Genomic DNA, 18,405 nt, shown 5'->3' on the forward strand with positions numbered 1-18,405 from the left:
AGTTTATGGTGAAAAATTTTCATGTAATCATTCACTTGATATTACATGGGCAGTTAACATCTGAAACTTGAGGTGCTGTACTGATTATTTTCATTTTTAGCTTATTTTATAAACTGTATGTCTGTTAATGCTCTTTCAAGATCAGTGGTCCAAAGTTAGCTTAAAACAAGTGTTTGAAGAACAAAGTTCATTACTGTGAAAGCCTACAGATGAGCAGACCTGTGGGTCCGAACTCTCAGATTGTACAGATAAGCTGACTTATAAAACCATTGCTTACATGTGGTTAGACTATGCTGTGGCATTCTCATCCCATCTGATATTAGTCAATGTAGTATAACAGAACCATCTGTAGGATCTGGAAAGCAGATATGCTTTTTTTATATTGTGAATGAATATAGTCATTTTATGTCAAATATGTGTTTTGAGAAATGCAAAGAGAATGTTAACACAAATGTAGCATCTAATCCACCATTGTTTTATGTTCTTTGTTTAGGTAATATGTATTGTACTTTGGTGTATCATTTTCAAGTTAGAGGGATTGTCTTTGTTTTATCCTTCAAAAAGGAAAACAGTAATGGCACCCTCACAGAAGTTTATTCCATTTTATTTTTTTACGGTGCTGGAGAAACACGTTCGCTTGGTGGCACCAGTATGACTGGATGGTGGAATTGCCTGGTTGTAACATACTTGGTACATCCTTCAGTCCCATCACTATTCCCTGTAAGGAGAATAGTGGATTATGGAAGGACAGCCTCAGCCAGCAGTCCACTGGGTTCATGTTCAGATGAACCTGGGATGGCAGCTACTACAGCACTACTGCATTTTATTGTGAAATGTAATCTTAAAAATACAGTTAAGCTCTCTTTTTTTTTCTTAGTAATTTTAAAGAAAAGTACTGTAATTCCATTGCTGTCAATAAGATTTCCCCTATACTAGTTAAAAGAAAAAAGTAAACTGTGGGAAACATCCCTGATATATACTGTAACAAGGACTGCTTGCTCTGACCTGTCAAAGTTCCATTCCCTCCTGTCATGCTAAGGAAAAAGTTGTGATATTTGTAAAGCATCCCAGATTTACAATGAGGGCTGCTTGTACTGTACACTGGAAAGGAATAATCAATATTCCTCAGCAGACAAATGCATGCGCTAATGAACAATCCATTCAGCCTAAGGCAAAACATACTAAAGTAAGATGATGATATGGGTTCATACTGGGATCATGGGGAAGTCAGTGGAGTGTGTTAAGACATCTAGGCTTACGGTTTCTGTCCGTTGGTGGGAGTCCGATTATTGCTTGTGTCTACACATCACTGATCTTGGCAGCTCGGGCTTGGAGTACATTAAATAGCTTGCATATAATGCACTACAGTCCAGTACTGGAATTTAGTGTGTGTTTTACAGTAGGGCTACAGTACATTCACTGCCTGAATATAAACCTTTAAGTTTGTAGAGGGAGAAAGTATGGCATGTGTAAATAATGTTTAAGTCATCTGCTTTATGCAGGATGATATTGGACTAGTAAAACTAGGCTAAGTATGACTACCCAGTTTACCAGTTAGGCTTCTGAAGCTGATAATACATACAGTGTATCCTGCAAACGAGTTTGGATCTGATCATCAGTAAACCAGTGTGCAGCTTTGTTTATTGCTGCAAGGTTTATTTTTATCTGCAGACTGCAAGCTCATTGAGGCTTCTGAGAGTGTATGCTAAGTTACACAATTTTAGACATTAATACAGTATACCATAAAACAAAAATGCCCAAGTGATTTAAGCCAAAAATATACATACCTAGTATGTAGTCTGAATATGGACCATACTGTAAATGTCACAAGGAACTTGTGCAGATGTGTGGTTGCTTTGTATATGTTTGAGTTTTGTGCCCAGTCAGCAGTGTTGCTGCCATTTCATATTTCAAAATATCTACACTGATATTATTACGCTTAATCTTGTCGTAAATGAGTTTCTTTTACTACTGTGAATCTTTTATCAATACTGTACATGTTCAGTACTGTTATAACTGAAAAAAATAATAATAATATTGTATAACATTTTTTGTAGGTTAAGTTTTAAGTATGTGCATTAATTAAGCCCAGGGTTTAATAGGGTAAGTGACTTGCTGTGTAATGAAAGGAAAGTTCTCCCTTACTGAAATAAGCAATGATAGTGTTTTGCTGTCAAGCAAGTTTATGAAAACTTTAGCCTTAAACTCTGAGGTGGTGGATGGACAGTTTAGCCCCTTGAACCTGTGGATTTTTTTTATTATTATTATTAGTGTATCATGATATCATCTAATCCTTTCAATATGCCCATCGGTGTGAAAAATGCCGTTCAAGTTAAACTTGTCTGGGGGTAATAGCAATGAGAAGACATCATACTGAAGGAGTTCAAGACAGAAGACTCAGGCATAGGATTTCCATCATAATAGTTATCCCTCTTTTTGCGGGTGATAGGGTAGACACACCTGCAAAATCTTTGAATACAGTAATGAAAGCCCACGTACCATAATTTAACAATGCGACTGCCTAAAAACTCAGCAGTTGCACCAAACATCATCAGATATTAGAATATACTTGTTTGATGTATATTTTCAGGTGATGTACCACATTTTGCTGAGTCATCCCAAAGCCACTTTAAAGTTCTGTACTGTACACTGTTTGCTTTTTGTCTGAAGGAACTGGACCACATCCACATAATAAATACTGCTCTAAGTTTTGGTTGTATAAAATTTGATCATGCTGTTATAAGGTAGGAATGAGTCCTCTTGGCTATTAAAGAAATCAGCCCTGTTGGCTGACTACTCTTGGCCATCAACTAAGCTGAAGAGGGTTAGGAATCTCTGTCAGTAGTAAATGCAGTATAGTTAACTCATTCGCATATAAGCAAAACCGGCAGTCGAAACCACTAAAAACACAGGACTGTGTTGTGGGTTGTGGGACAACAGACCCAACAGCCTGTCATGAGAGGATTGATGTTTGTATGACAGTACTACAGGTGATCAATATGCAGAGTACCGCATCATTAAAAATGGTATGGCAGTACTGTATGAGGAAGGAGTGTTGTGGTACTGGTGTCGGTGTGACTAAAAGGGTTATGAGAAATGCTCTGGCCATGGTGAGAGGATGGAGAATGAGAGACGGACTATAAGCATGTTCGTGAGCTAGGTGGAGGGGGAGAAAGGGGATGGGGGAAACCAGGAGTGAGAGGGATGGCGTGGAGAGATACGAGAGGAGGTTGAGAGTTGGAGGAAATGCAGAAAAACAGTAGAGGGCTGGGAGACAAGATGTGTTTGTGGCCATCCCTCAAAAGATTAAGGCATCAGGCTAGAGATAGTGGGTATAGTATGTGCAAAACCAAGCAGAAATTTATAACACACCAATATTGTATAGGAGTACTGTATGTGAAAAAACAAGTAGAGATGTTTATACCACACTACTGAATATTGTGTGCAGTGCTGTATTGAAGTAATGTTTATACCAGACCATTAAATATTACATGGACAGCACTGTCAGTGATAAAACAAGTAGAAATACCACCATTAAATATAAGGGCAGTACTGTATGTAAAATACAAGTAGTCATGTTTATATAACACCATTAAATGTTATATGGCAGTTCTGTAAGAAAAAGTAGAAATGTTTATACTGCACCATTCATTTTTTAATCTTTTTATACTGTAATATGTGTATTCTAATTGCTGTACTTAAATAAATTATATCTCCTCTTTATGTAACATTTCATCCTCAGGACAAGGGTATTTTCACAGTTTCTACATAACTTACCCTAAAATTACCATCGCTCTTGAATTCTGGGTTGGAAGAAGAGATTCACGCTCGAATATGATTGCCAGTCATGAAGTTGTGTGGAAGGATCCAGAGCTATATTATAACAAACTTAATCATAAGACTACTGAGCTTTGAAATCTTAGTCCAAGGTAAAATTCCTCTTCCTTCCCAATATTCTGTTCCACTCCACATAAAGTCTGCCTCTACAAAACTACCCTCAATCTCACTTTCACAAACTTCCTGTAGCATCTTATCTGTGTTAATTCCTTGTAAATGTCCACATCATCTCAATATCCATCCATCCATCATCTACTCCACTGTTGCCCCAAAAGCAGTGTAGGAACCCAGGGCTGGGCACATTGGTCCCGACATTTAAAACGAGAGTGACCAGCCTCACCCATCCCTAATTGGCATTACGTGAGCAGTAAACTCCAACAACCCCTTCAGTTTAAACCTACACAGGCACAATCCGACTGGAGCGCCTTAATTGCCCACTAAACCAACAGGCACCATAATTTGGTCATATGGTTACCACCCAGTGTAGTAATTGGCTTTCTGGTGTACAGGACACCATTTGGCTTGTCACTCAGTGTAGAGTCATCCGTAGACAGAGGGAAGAGGAAAGACAAGAGGATGGATGGAAAGAAGGAAGTGAGGAAAGGGGAGGCACCTGAGAGCAGCACTACAATGAGTGAGTGGATAGTGAGCACCTAGACCAACCATTTCATCATCCCAGCATTTTCCTCTTTTTCCACTCAACAGTTCCACATCTCACTCCTACAGCTCATTTTTCCATTCCATAACATCTATAACACTCCTATAGCTCATTTTTCTATTCCATAACATCTATAACTCTCATCATTACCTACACCCACCATCCTCCCCAAGACTGAACTTATTTTTTTTTTTTTCCTTTGGATGGAGGAAGAGACTTTTGTGCATGACAGTACCTTCCAGTACCATGATGTTTATTTTATTCTGGCTATAACTATTTGGTTTACTGTATCAGAAAGCAATGCTGCATGAATGGCCTGTACACAAAGTTTTTCTACCATGAACTTCAGAGAAAGTCAAAACACAGGTCTTTAAGACAGCATCAAGTCATTACATACATTTTTGGTTACCTGTATGTATAGCCATTATAAAACAAAACATAATTAAACAATGATAAAGTATTACCCTCTGCTTCTGTAGGGTATATGGGTCCATTTTTGGTCACCTGTATGCATGGTCATTAAAAAACAAAACATAAAAAGGACAATCTCATATTACTCTTTATAATGAGTATGGATCCTAGACTAGGCTACAGAAGTTCAGCACAGTATATTATTTTAATGGTACAGTCAAATGCAGAAGTCTGCTCACCTCCCCTGCCTCTTTCTCACTGCTGGATTCATAGATGCTTGAATGAGACATGGTGGACTGGGATGCATATTATAGCCCACTGATGGATGATATGCAGCTTAGCCTATTGCATAATATTTAGCATCTATGACTCCAGCAATGATATAAAGGCAGTAGACACAAACGGACTTAAATATCTGACTGTATATTACCAGCCTATTTCCCTTGGTGGCATTCTGTAACCTTTTGGGAATCAAACTAGATCACTCAGACTTGGGTGTTCTGATCACTACATCATTGGGAGTCTTACATATGGCAGACCCTCATTTTATATTGAACAAGCATGCAATGAATCACTTACATGATGGCTAAAGAGTCTGGACCTTTTTTTGATACAAGATCTCATTTTTGCTCATACAATTATCATCACAATGTACGAAACCTCACTGGTCGCTACAATCCCTATTTTTAAATAATCACCAACAAGCAAACCCGGTCATTTTTTAAATTCAAGATGGCCTTTCAGCTCAGTCACTATCAGGTATGTTAGTGTTAGTGATGGAACAATACAGTAATGGGGTGTTGGAGTACAAGGAGAAAGTTAAGTGGAATGAAGTGAAATAACTACCAGCTTAGGTGAGTTGGAAACTTGTTTTTAAGACTTATTTTTGGTGGAAAGCAACAAGTGAAGTGAAGAGAAATAACTACCAACACAGACTAATGGGAAACCTGTTTTTACACTCTGAGTGGGTGATCCCAGGTCAAAAACATATCCCCAATGAACCCATATTGGAACCAACGATATACAATAAATCGTTACAAGATGGATTTTTTTTCACATGCCTCATTGAAAAATGAGAGCATACTATATATTATACAGTACCATAAACTTTCACACTGTAGCAGCCTTTACTATATTAAATGTGTGATATAATACACACCACCATAATACACAACTTTTATCACTGCAAAACTATAACAGCTCTCATGCCTTACACTACCTTACCATAATTATACACTACTACACATGGCCGTCCATAAATAACGCTCGGGGTATCTTATGCATTGTGGAGATGGCTCAGTATGTTGGTATAGGATTGGGAAACAGACAACAATTAGAACTATCAAATTCTGAGGAGCACAGAAATTATTGGCTGAGTAATTAACCATGTGGGAAAAGTAAATTTAAAAAAATAATGCAAGAAAAGGATTATCAAGGTAAAAATAATTAATAAATGATTCAGGGTAGACACTGATAGCACTGACTGATTCATTCCCAGCATAAGACATCACTGGCAGACTGCTATCAATCAACCATACACCATTTCCTAACCCAGATGTACAGTAAACAGTTCATACCTACACAATGAGGCATATACATCATACAGCTGCCACCCTTATACACAATATAAGATACAATGTTCATCACTATACAGAACCACCTTCCAATCATCTGTATGTTACCTGTACAATCTAGCAGTATTTTTTTTTAGGGGGAGGGGAGGGGAGACAGGGAAAAGCTTAAATTTCAATAATGTACAAACTCTCAAATCCAAAAATCCAATTGCCCAAAACCTGCATTTTCCAAAATGCTTTTTCACACAAGAGGTTTGTTGATATCTGTCTTTGCACAATCTTTTTTTTTTTTTTTTCAAGAATATAAAATATATTAATAATACATGGAACTTCAATATACTTACTATTTCTGGTACTGCAGGAAACTTATGATGTGTTTTTCTCATTATAATAATTATGTTATAATAATTCTCCATTCAAAAAATTTTCCATTCCCCGTAAAACCTTTTAACCCTGGTATTTTCAAATCTGACAATTTGTACTTTATTTCTTCACAACATCTCACACCACAGAACCCATCCTGAGAGACATGAGTGGCCAGGATTAAGTCTGAGTTGTTTATAATTGTAATATATTAATAATGAACTTAGTAACTCTTTCAATTGGTTTTTTTTATCTGGCTCTCTGGACTCTAGTTCAGCCCACCCTAAGATGAGAAAGGAGGTTTGATGATGATGATGATTGATGACTGATGATCGACGACGATGATGATGATAACTAAACAATGATGATGATGACAGAAATGATGATGATGATGAAAATGATGGTCGTGGTGGTGGTATCTTGTGGTGAACTAAAAAGATAATCTGGAAAAGAGCTCGGCAATTATTCTACTGACCGTTACCTTAATCCTGTACGAAGTGGCCACAAATGATTTATCTCCTTGTCACTGTCCTATGCCATCTAGCTGCCCTCTCTCCTACTCACACCACCTTCTCTCATATACCTCTCCACCCCATCCCTCCAACCCATCCTCAGTCTCCTCCACCACCCCATAATCTCATATACCTCTCCACCCCATCCCTCCATCGCATCCTCACTCCCTCCCTCCACCTCTTTCTCTCATATACCTCTCCACCCCATCCCTCCATTGCATCCTCACTCCCTCCCTTCACCTCTTTCTCTCACATACCTCTCCACCCCATCCCTCCATCGCATCCTCACTTCCTCCCTGCACCTCTTTCTCTCACATAATCGCATCCTCACTCCCTCCCTCCACCTCTTTCTCTCATATACCTCTCCACCCCATCCCTCCATTGCATCCTCACTCCCTCCCTTCACCTCTTTCTCTCACATACCTCTCCACCCCATCCCTCCATCGCATCCTCACTTCCTCCCTGCACCTCTTTCTCTCACATACCTCTCCACCCCATCCCTCCAACCCATCCTCAGTCTCCCCCTCCACCCCATTCTCTCATATACCTCTCCAGCCCATCCCTCCCTCCATCTCATCCTTTGTCTCCCCCTTCACCTCACTCACATGCATCACACTCTCCTAGTTAGTCTCTCATTCTCGATCCTCTGCACATGGTTAAACCTAGTAATTCTCCTAGTGTTTTCTGACACATTCACATCAACAACACAATGCTCCCTCACTTCCTCATTTGTATGTCTGCCTCTCCACGTAACGCCACATGCTTCTCTCAGATAACTCCTCAATGTACCTAAGAAGCACACACAAGCTATTCATAAATGGTATAATACAGACATACACATATACTGTACATGCATATACATACATACATATAGACATAAACATACATACATTCATAATTCATACATACATTTACACACACACACACACACACACACACACACACACACACACATACACACACACACACACACACATACACACAAACACACACACACACACACATACACACTGGAGCTTCTATGGTGACCTAGATTGGTATAATACTCTGCAGTAAAGCTTTAAACTTATAATGAAGGTCCTTTGCCAGCTCAGCAATGCTGCCTCTATAAATCCTCATGTAACGCCTGCACGTGCATAAGAAACACACACCAGCTACCCATAATATACCCTACATACATAGAGGGATTCTGTAGTACACTAGGATGGCATAATAATCTGCAAAAGAGTTTGATAGGTATGCTCAAGTCCACAGTAAGCTTATTTATGGTAATGGGGATGGCCTTCTGTCATAACTCACATCTTACCAGCTAACTGTAATATACCGTACATATATACAAGAGGGCTTCTATATCGAGCTAGGACAGCATAATCACCTGGATGAGTGATAGTTTTAGTTAAGGTCTTCAACAAGCTTAATTATCATTACGGGATTGACTTTCTGCCTCAACTCTATACGTACATACCTACATACATACAAGTGGGCGTCTACTGAGAGCTAGGATGGCATAATCTCCTGCAAAACAGATTGACATTTATGATCTAAATCCTCAGCAAGCTTATTTATGGCCATGGGGTCAAGTGTCTGCCTCAACTCTTGCGTCTTACTACCTAACCATAATATACCATAAATACATACATACATATGTAAACATAAGAGGGCTAGGATGGTGTGATCTCCTGCAAGAGAGACCGACAGTTATGATCTAAGTCCTCGGCAAGCTTATTTATGGTCATGGGGTCAACTTTCTGCCTCAATTCCTGCATCTGTGAGCCGAGGTAGTCCCGTAGTGAGGTGGTGTGCACAGGGTCGCTCTCTGCCAGGCGCTGACGGCGACACACGTGTTCCGTCTCCAGCTCGAGAGGTTCTGGTGTACCAATACTCCCACTGCTGCTCACAACCTGAAGAACAATAACATTATCCTCATCCTGATCTCTTTTACCAAGTATGGATGGGGTGAAGTAGAAAAGGAAAAAAATAAAATAAATAAAAAATAAAGAAAGAAAGAAATTACGTAAGTACTGTACTACCCAACATCTGCACAGTTAAATGGAACACACTCTCATTAACTCATCATTCAAGCCCTCAGAATCCTGCCTCCACCCCACAGGCATAAACATCCACATTTACATGCTTCATACCCCCTGTCTGTTAATGTTAATCCAACAACTATCACTTTAACGGAAAAGTATAGGGTGCCAAATCCTTGTCATACAGTCCATGCAAAATTCTTCCAACCATATTAATTTGCTGTCAGTTTCCTTAAATTAAGTATACAGACTCACTCACTCTCTCTCTCTCCTCCTCCTCACACTATCCACACCTGCTCCAGTACAATATTCTCTTGATTATCCGTTGTAATTCAACCAAGCCCAACGTCGGTAAAAACAAATAGCCGGATATTACATAGTACCCCCAAGTGGCTCAATATACGGTGTTCAGCCGGATATTGCATTACTATCCGTCTCAAACCTCTATCCTAACAACATTATCATCAGTAACAGATGAAAAATTAAGCATAAATTACAATAAGATAATTGTACAGCACAGTAATACTGTAATACAGCAATAGTTGGCTACCATTTACAAGCCAGTTCATACACCTCAATGCCAAATATTGCATAGAACCATCGGTTACGTCCCATTTTGGCGCCAGATATTGCATAATTCCGCTGGATATTGCTTTAACAGAGCCAAGCCAGCAACGCCGGATACTGCGTTGGGCTGGATAGTTTAAGACAGTTAATTGAGAGTTCACTGTAGCTATGCCATTTTTCTCACCAATTTATCCTGTGTTGAATCCTCCAGTGTGACATCATACACCACCTCCACGATGGCTGACACTGCAGGGGGCCACACCCTCATAACTGGAGGCCACCCCAGGCCACACAGGCGGGCCAGGCCGAGGGCACACAGTTTCCGTCGCTCCTCAGGTGATACCAACGCCAGCTTGTCCGACCACACCCACACCAAGCGTTCCAGCAACTCCTCAGGGCTTTGGTTCTCACTGCTGCTGGCCTGTAATGCATATATATATATATATATATATATATACACATACACTCACAATCCATTCCAATAGTTTACAATAATATTATACAAATATATACCATATACATATATATATAAAAGCAGGTATACTCACATTCACTACTTTGTTTACAAACTTGGATCACTAATTAGAGTAAATAAGACCTAGATAAACAGCAGTAATCAATATCATCACCACCACCATCATCATCATCATCATCATCATCATCATCATCTGGACCTCCTTTCCCACCCAAGGGCAGGAGAGTTATAATATCAACAAAAATAAGAACTGCTGTGTCACCTGTTTGAGTGTCCATGTGAAGAGATCCTGGGTGTACAGTACAAGGCGTGACAACAGTGAGAGGTACATGGACATGAGTAGTGGGTAGCAGTCCGCCTGTGCCACCCTCAGCAGAAGCATGGGCAGCAGTGGGCGCAGCAGCTCACCACCAGGCCCTGGCAGCACACGCAGCATCATCTCGACAGCACGAAGCACCAGAACCACACCATCATTCTTCAGATCCGTCAGGAGAGATCGTAAAGTCTCCACTAATTGTTCTCCATACCTGGTGATTAATAAGATTTTGTTTCAACACAGGCAGGTTTGATCCAACCTAACCCAATCAAACCTAACCTGAATTAACCCAGTCAAGACTAACCAAACCCAACCTAACTAAATTTGACCAACCCCAACCCAACCAAACCCAATTCAACTAACCCCAACCCAACCAAAACAAGCAGTTCTAATTCAATCCAACTTATCAACCCAGCCCAATCAAACCCAACCAAACTCCAACTAGGATGTTCTAGCCATGCAACTTACACTTCTACGAGATGCACAGGACAGAGAAGAGAATAAGCAGTGGTATTCTTTAGACACACCTTTAAGTTGTCCGTAAATGACTGGATGAGTAGTACCATGTCGTCTTGTAGGGACTGCAGGGCTGGGTGTGGGTTGGCAGTGTTTTCCAGCTTTGTCATACACAGCAGGGCCCCATTCTTAACCTAATCTAACTCAGGCCTAATTCAGTCAAACCCTACCCAATCTAATCTAGCCTAACCCAACCCATCCTAGTCTAACACAGTACTTAAAAAGGTTGTTTATCATGGGGATTAGTGGAACAGTCACACACTGGACTTACTTTGCCAGGAACTGCTCAGGACAAAGGAGTGTATAAGCTGTGGTAATTTGTAAACAGAGACGTAGGTTGTCAGCGGATGACTCGATCAGCGGTAACATGTTGTCGTATAGGGATAGGAGGGCCGGGTGTGGGTTGGCTGTGTTTTCAAGCGTCGTCAGCCAGAGCAGAAGCCCGTCCTCGACTAGATAGACATGGCAGGCCTCACGGACGTCAGTGGAGACACGGATGATGCTGATTAGGAATTCATGTAGGTTCTCGCTCTCACGCTGTTGAAGGAGGTGAGGAACTTAGGTCATTTTCATCATGACCATTATCATTATTATTATCTATAAACAATGTCATTATCATCATAAACTATGGAAAGTGATGGGTTTTTCAACACTTTTCATGTGGCCTGAGATGGTGAATGGGTGACTACCATCATTCCTGGGAGGTACTACCGTGAGAATGAAGTGTGCTACAGGTTTGGTAACAGGTCACACCATCAACACTGTCATGCAAGAAACATTCTGCCACAAGTAAACAAAGTCCAAGTCCAAGCTGAGACTCATGTTGTTACAGATTCTGTTACACATCTCATATTTCTGTCTTCCCCAACAGCTTCCAACAATTGCTGGGATGTAATTAGCTGGTTCTGACACTGTTTAGTTTCCATTCCACAGATAACATTAGCTGTATCATGGCCAGCACGAGTGCGGGGATTCCTTATGAAGAGGCATGGTGTAATTTATATGTATTTAAGATCACTGTGGTACATACCATGAGGCCAGTGACCATATGGACGAGAGTGGTGAGTATGGCACAGCGGAGAAGGTTGTGGTCGGTGGATGCATGCCACAGGCCAGGCAGGTACTGGGTCAATGGTGCAGCGTGGGGGCGAATGCCAGCACCAACCACCTCAATCATGAATGACATCACGTGCAGAACCTGTGACATCAATGGTTTAATGGTAAATCAGACTCACACAACCTAACAGTCTGTTGACCCATGTCTTACCTTAAAAAAAAAAAAAAAAAAAAAAAAAAAAAAAAAAAAAAAAAAAAGACGAAGAAGAAGAAGAAGGAAACTTTTGAAGCACATCTGACAAGTTACCCCTAACCCTTTGGGTCAGATAGCTTCCTTCATCTGTAACAGCAATTGTGGCAGCAGCCATAAAAAAATTATTATAAGAGATGATGAATATATATATATATATAATTCCACATCTGACATATTCCAGGTGTTATTATGGCAGAAATACAATACTGGCATATAAGTGTATACCGACAGACAAAACTTCACGTCATATATGTAATAAATACAATGACTAAAAGTCTGATAACATCTTTATATTTCAGTTGTTTCATCTAATTTTACTATACAGTATTTATTATCATCATCATCCTGACCTCTTTTTCATATCTGATGATGGTGGGGTAGGGTCCAGAAATCAGGGAATGAGAAAACACTAAGAAAATTACCCAGAGCACACACAGACAAATGGGCAACACACTCATCCACTCAACGTTCATGTCTTCAAAATTCTGGCTCTACATCACACATGTAACCATCTTTACACTTCACATTACCTGCCTGTGAGGTGGTCAGGATTCTAATGGCTTAAATGGTGAGTGGATGAGAGCTTGGTCTATTTAACTGTGCAGTCTTTTGCCAGTTGTCCTTCAATCAGGTGTTTTCTTGCTCTCTAGATCCTCAGGAATGAAAAGAGGTCTGGACTGTGATGGTGATAAAATTAATTACCTATGCTATCACTAAAGTAAATAATTCATACCTGCATTTTGGTGTCACATTCCTTGGCTTCTTTGAGTAGGTCAAATAGCAGACCAAACACAGTGGGCATGAAGGGCATGAACTGCTCTGGGTCAAACTCAAAGTCATCCAGGGCCAGCCTGAGGGTGGCCGCAGCACTCAGACGCACCACCATGTCCTCCTCCGCCCCCAGCAGGTGTATGATGGCCTGGTACAGGGTTGGACGGTGCTCCGGTGAGAATTTGACACCTGTCCACTGTCCCACCAGCCAGATCACTCGCCGCCGGATCACCCTAGACAACCACAGTAAGGACAACATTATTAACACAAACAATGTCATGGTGAAAATTAACACTAGAATATGATACTAGTCATGGAGAAGTGCTATGGCAAGGATGTAGAGCAGTATTGTAACAATATCTCTTTCTGCGACTGAGCTGTTGTGAAATAGTCAAGTTGCAAGAGGATGAAAATTCTTTAATCTGATATTACATTCTTCCACTCCATTACAGCAAGTAACTGGTGATTTTATTCAGCTGAAGAGACAATTTTCATACTGAAGATGTTCGATACAGGCTGTGATTAACCCTTTCACTGAAAGAGAGGTGCTGGAGAGGAACACCTTCATGTGGTGGCACTGATATCATCAAGTGGCTCCAGTGCCTGCAGGAGAGCTACTTCAGCCTGAAGTCCATTGGGTTTGCATAAAGATGAGCCTATTACTACTACTACTACAAGAGGATTCCCCTAAACTGAATTAACTTATCTGTAAGTAACAAAGTATAAACCAAAAGAAAAGGTCATTTGATTGAAGGGGCTAGGGGTGAGAGAACTACACAAGTCCCTCACATGAGTTCCTCTGTCAGCACCAAAGTGAACCACTGATCAAGGCTATCAAAGTGATCAAATGGTACCACTATGCAAACTTATTTATATCATGCAAAGGCCTCTTGCAATTACAGCATTAATGACGGCTATATCAAGAAAGGTATGAAGATACCAAGGATAAATTAACAAAATTCGCTGCTCACTGGAAAGGGGAATGGAATGCTAGATCTAACATGCCCTATTAAAAAAGTCTCCCTAAAGCTGTAATAAAACTATGGTATCTGGAGAGGGCAAAAGTAAACTCAGAATTATGTCACTGGAATAAATGGGTTAAAATGGATAGTACCTGTAGTTGGAGTCCCTCACACGAAGCTCCTCAATCAATGTAGAGGTGAACCACTGATCAAAGTCAATGTCATCGAAAAGCTCAAACGCAGCCAAACCCGCAGCGAGGTACACGGCATCCTTCTGCAGTATTGCCAGGAAGTCCCCAGGGTCCACGGGTCTCTGTGAGGACCGTACCAGCTCCACCAGGACTGGGACCAGGGCACTCCGGTACTCATGGAAGAGGGAAACAAAGAGGGTCTCAGTGCAGGGGCGCAGGCTGTACTTCCACGACTCCCCGCCCTCCACCTCAGCACAGAACCCCTCCGGATCAGCCTCCCAGGACTCTAAATCCTCCTGCGTGAGCAGGAAGTAGTGCGACACCAGCTTGTGGCAGATTCCTCCCAGTACACTCTCGGTAAAAAACTCTGACTTGATGCCGAAAGCCTCTAACGTCTGCTGGTTTTTAGTATCCTCGAGGACTTTGCATGGCTTATACTCAGGACATAAGAGAATTGCCTTGATGAGATTCAGGCACTGAACTGTAAATCTTTCAAATAATAGGCCATCCCCAGCGGGTGTAAAGACATAGTACGTGGCTAATTCCAGACTTGGCTTGATGAACCTGAGATACGAGAACGGGAAATCTTCTAACATGTCCCGGAGCACTTTAGTCAGGAGGACGATATACTTCTCGCCAATACTCCTCATGTGGTCATTGTCAAGGTGCTGCTTTCTGAAGGTCAGCATGACTCTGATGCGGTCAAACACACTCTCAAGGAACAGCATGGCCTCTTGACTCTCCTCTGGCTTCCTGAATCCATGGACTGTCAGTTTTCGAAGGACCTTCAGGGTGAGGTGTGAGCGTTCTAGCGACGGTGTGGCCACAGCAGGGCAACCAGCCTGTGCTAGGAATGCTTCTGTCTGCTCCCGCCATAACTCACACAGAAATGTGTACATCTGGCAAGTCAGTTCCTGCAAAAGCGCGCACAACATGGTCAAAAATACTGCATTCTTTACCTTACCAAACTTAATCTACTACACTCCTAATCAATTAATCTTAACGTATGAAAATAAATTCCAGGCAAGCACTTAATATTTTATCATATATATTACACTAACCTAGCTCAACCTAAATTAGGCAGCTCACAGCATATAGTAAACAAAGCTGTGACTACTGCATACATTACTGTGCTTTCACCCAATGAGCCACTGTACTGTAAACACTTTCCTGTTTGTAAAGGGACCAAACTTATCCACATCAGGTGACCGTCAAACAAAAGCATGGCACAAGGTTCCATCCAAGCTTTAGATTCTAGTTCAGCAGCAATAGCACTGTGCCTCACTTCATATTGTTCATTACATGCTCTGAGCAAATGTGGCTGCACCTTTATGCTAGGGACATACAAGACATGAATTCTGAGAGAACTGTTCATGGTAGATGACCACCCTAAACCTGCAGTGACTTAGCAAGATCTAAACAATGCAGCTGTGTCTTAAAGATTCCAACCAATGTATGTAGCAACTGACCTTAAACCATCTGGTAATTACTAATTACACCACTACAACACCACCTGGGTGTGCTCATACCCACCTGGAAAGTGCGTCTGTCAGCGGCCAATCTCTTTGACGCCAGTTGCTTAACCACATGATGCAGTGTGAGAAGGGTGCGGTGCTGTACCAACTGGTCAGTGCTGCGAACAGCCTGGAATAGAGCTGGTAGCAGGTCTCCCCATTCTCTAGGACAGTCTACACGGGCAATCTTGGCAATGAGCACCGCCAGTTGGGTGGCAACCTGAGGCACTGGCTCACCCAAGTTTTGTAGCAGCCCATGTCGGATGTTGCTCTGTGGGGAACCAAGTTAATGCCTTGAAAGAGCATTTGTACTACCTGACAAAGATTCCTAACTCCCTTCAGCTCAGTGTAGTCGGACTTAAGGGCTGATTTAACTAGCAACCACTAGAATCATTCCTACTTTATTATGCCGTAACTAAGGCTCATAGAATTTCAAGCAACAATGACTTAGTATTCAAGATGTGGGAGTGGTTCAGTTCCTTCAGATAATAACAAACTCACAATACCTTCTCCTCCTCATTAATGGCATTGGGAGCAGTTTTCCTCCAGTAACGGTCCACACCATTCTTGAAATACAACACAGCCAGCCACCGCACTGTCACCTCTACACTCTGGTCTGAGAAAATCTGCAATGGAACAAGTCCAAAGGTTAGCTACTTATCAAAATTATCTGGCAAGAAGTATTTCCAAGCCAACCTCCTATTACCGCTTTTGGGTCATACAGAGGAGTACTCAAGGCTAGGCTACCACAGTCTAAATTATCTGAAGGTTGATGACTGACAACACAGTACTTCTCCGGCAGTACTTTTACAATACAAGGACCTCCAGTTACCTCCTGAGAGTTTGAGGCACTGTATACTGTATATCACAAAGCTGTATTCTACCACTAGACCCCAGGTGCTGGAGCTACGCCTTCAAGTGGTGGCATTGATATAACAGGGCAACTCAACTGCCTGGCTATACAAATGCCCTTCATCAGCTTCCCCATCCCCCAAAAGGAGGCAACTTCAGCAAGCAGTTCACCAAGTAAAAATTTCAGACAACCCTGGGATTTCAACTACCGCTCCTTCCACCAGACCACCAGGTATCACTTCAATTTTTTTTAATACATAGAAAAGAATGAACCCATGGTAGGGCCCACAAAATTTGTTCCTTCGTTACTAAACAAAAGGAAGTGCTGTAAGTGGTGACACCCAACACATGCCAACTGTGTGTCATGAAAGAGATTTATAAGCCCATGTACAAAGACCCCATGGTCATGGATAGCTGATGTAGCCCTAGGTTCATCTGAAATGTGAACCTGGTAGACTGCAGGCTGAAGTTCCCCTTCTCCAGCATTCCAACATCCTCCTCCTGGAGGTAGGGAGGTAGTTCAGGGATGTTTGCATAACTGGGCAGAGGAGCCACTCAGGTTTATTGGTGCCATTACATGAAGGTGTTCCACTCCAGCATTAACAGCTTCACAGTTAAAAACAAGACTTTCCTGCTTCTGATGGTGGATAGACTAACTTAGACTCAGTCTCCCAATGTTCCAGCTACTGTCCTTACCCCCTACACCATGACGCTTACTTTTCTGATGTATTACCGAGTGTGGTAACAGACTGAAAGATACCTGTACACAGATAGATCAGTGAATATATAGACAGCCCAAGAAAGATGAATAGATAGATACATGTATGGACTGCAAGATACAGATAGACAAACAGATAAACAGTGTGAGACACATAAGTATAGGTAATCCAAAACTAACCTGAACTAATGTAGAGTAGAACCCAGGCTCGGTCTCCCATAGTTGCAGCTGCTGTTCAGCTGGCTTCAATGTGGTCGCATCCTGACTGGCAGCACGTCGGAGGGTGTCCAGAACGAGACCCTTACCACCTACACTCATCTTGACAGATTCTAGTGTTGCTTTGACAGCTTTTATACTACTGAATTACTGCAGTTTTTTCTTCAGTACTTAATCTCTTTTACTTGTTGCTTTATTTTGAGTTTTCATATTATTCTGACACAAGGTTTTTCTGTTCACTTAAGTTGACAGTTTTTATACTATTGTGATACTATAGTTTTTTCCTATTTAAAATACTGGAACACTCATGTGGGCTTTTTACAAATTTATTTTGATAATGTTTAGGATTTTTTTTTCTTTCTTACCAAACTGTAGATCACTCAATATTCTCTTTGTGTTTACGATTACCTTGCAGTATCTTTGCATGTGATAAGTTTACAGAAAGACTATGTCATGTTTCTCCCATTACAAACTAAGATTAACTGTTTTGAAATTGTGCAACTCTCACATTAACTCTTCCAAAGTTGGAAAATTAAAAGATTAGTTCTCTCCAGAATGTAACACTGTCCTGCGAGGTCCAATTTTTTACAGTTGTGATCTTTCAAGGTTGCAA

General features: G+C 41.2%; 1 protein-coding gene across 1 annotated transcript; it reads right to left on the bottom strand.

Moving 5' to 3' along the window:
• Window positions 1-8,375: 8,375 nt before the first annotated feature.
• Window positions 8,376-17,969, bottom strand: Impbeta11 (importin beta11). The gene is made up of 10 exons (XM_080285216.1): window positions 17,757-17,969; window positions 16,513-16,632; window positions 16,026-16,277; window positions 14,454-15,406; window positions 13,302-13,572; window positions 12,290-12,457; window positions 11,531-11,796; window positions 10,690-10,954; window positions 10,137-10,373; window positions 8,376-9,256 (listed from the first exon to the last, which is right to left on the bottom strand). Exons 1-10 carry the CDS (start codon window positions 17,892-17,894, stop codon window positions 9,017-9,019), a joined length of 2,910 nt encoding a protein of 969 aa, XP_080141342.1. The 5' UTR covers window positions 17,895-17,969; the 3' UTR covers window positions 8,376-9,016.
• Between the last annotated feature and the right edge of the window lie 436 nt (window positions 17,970-18,405).

This window comes from Coenobita brevimanus, chromosome 104 (genome assembly GCF_032717465.1).
Source record: "Coenobita brevimanus isolate Jiangsu-jjx chromosome 104, ASM3271746v2, whole genome shotgun sequence".
Taxonomy (NCBI): Eukaryota; Metazoa; Arthropoda; class Malacostraca; order Decapoda; family Coenobitidae; genus Coenobita; species Coenobita brevimanus.

Coding starts and splice junctions, on each gene's coding strand:
- Impbeta11 (XM_080285216.1), bottom strand. CDS start 17,894: ATGAGTGTAGGTGGTAAGGGTCTCGTTCTGGACACCCTCCGACGTGCT. Junction 16,633..17,756: donor TCTACTCTACATTAGTTCAG/GTTAGTTTTGGA, acceptor GTTCCATTGCAG/ATTTTCTCAGACCAGAGTGT. Junction 10,374..10,689: donor TCACATGGACACTCAAACAG/GTGACACAGCAG, acceptor TATGCATTACAG/GCCAGCAGCAGTGAGAACCA.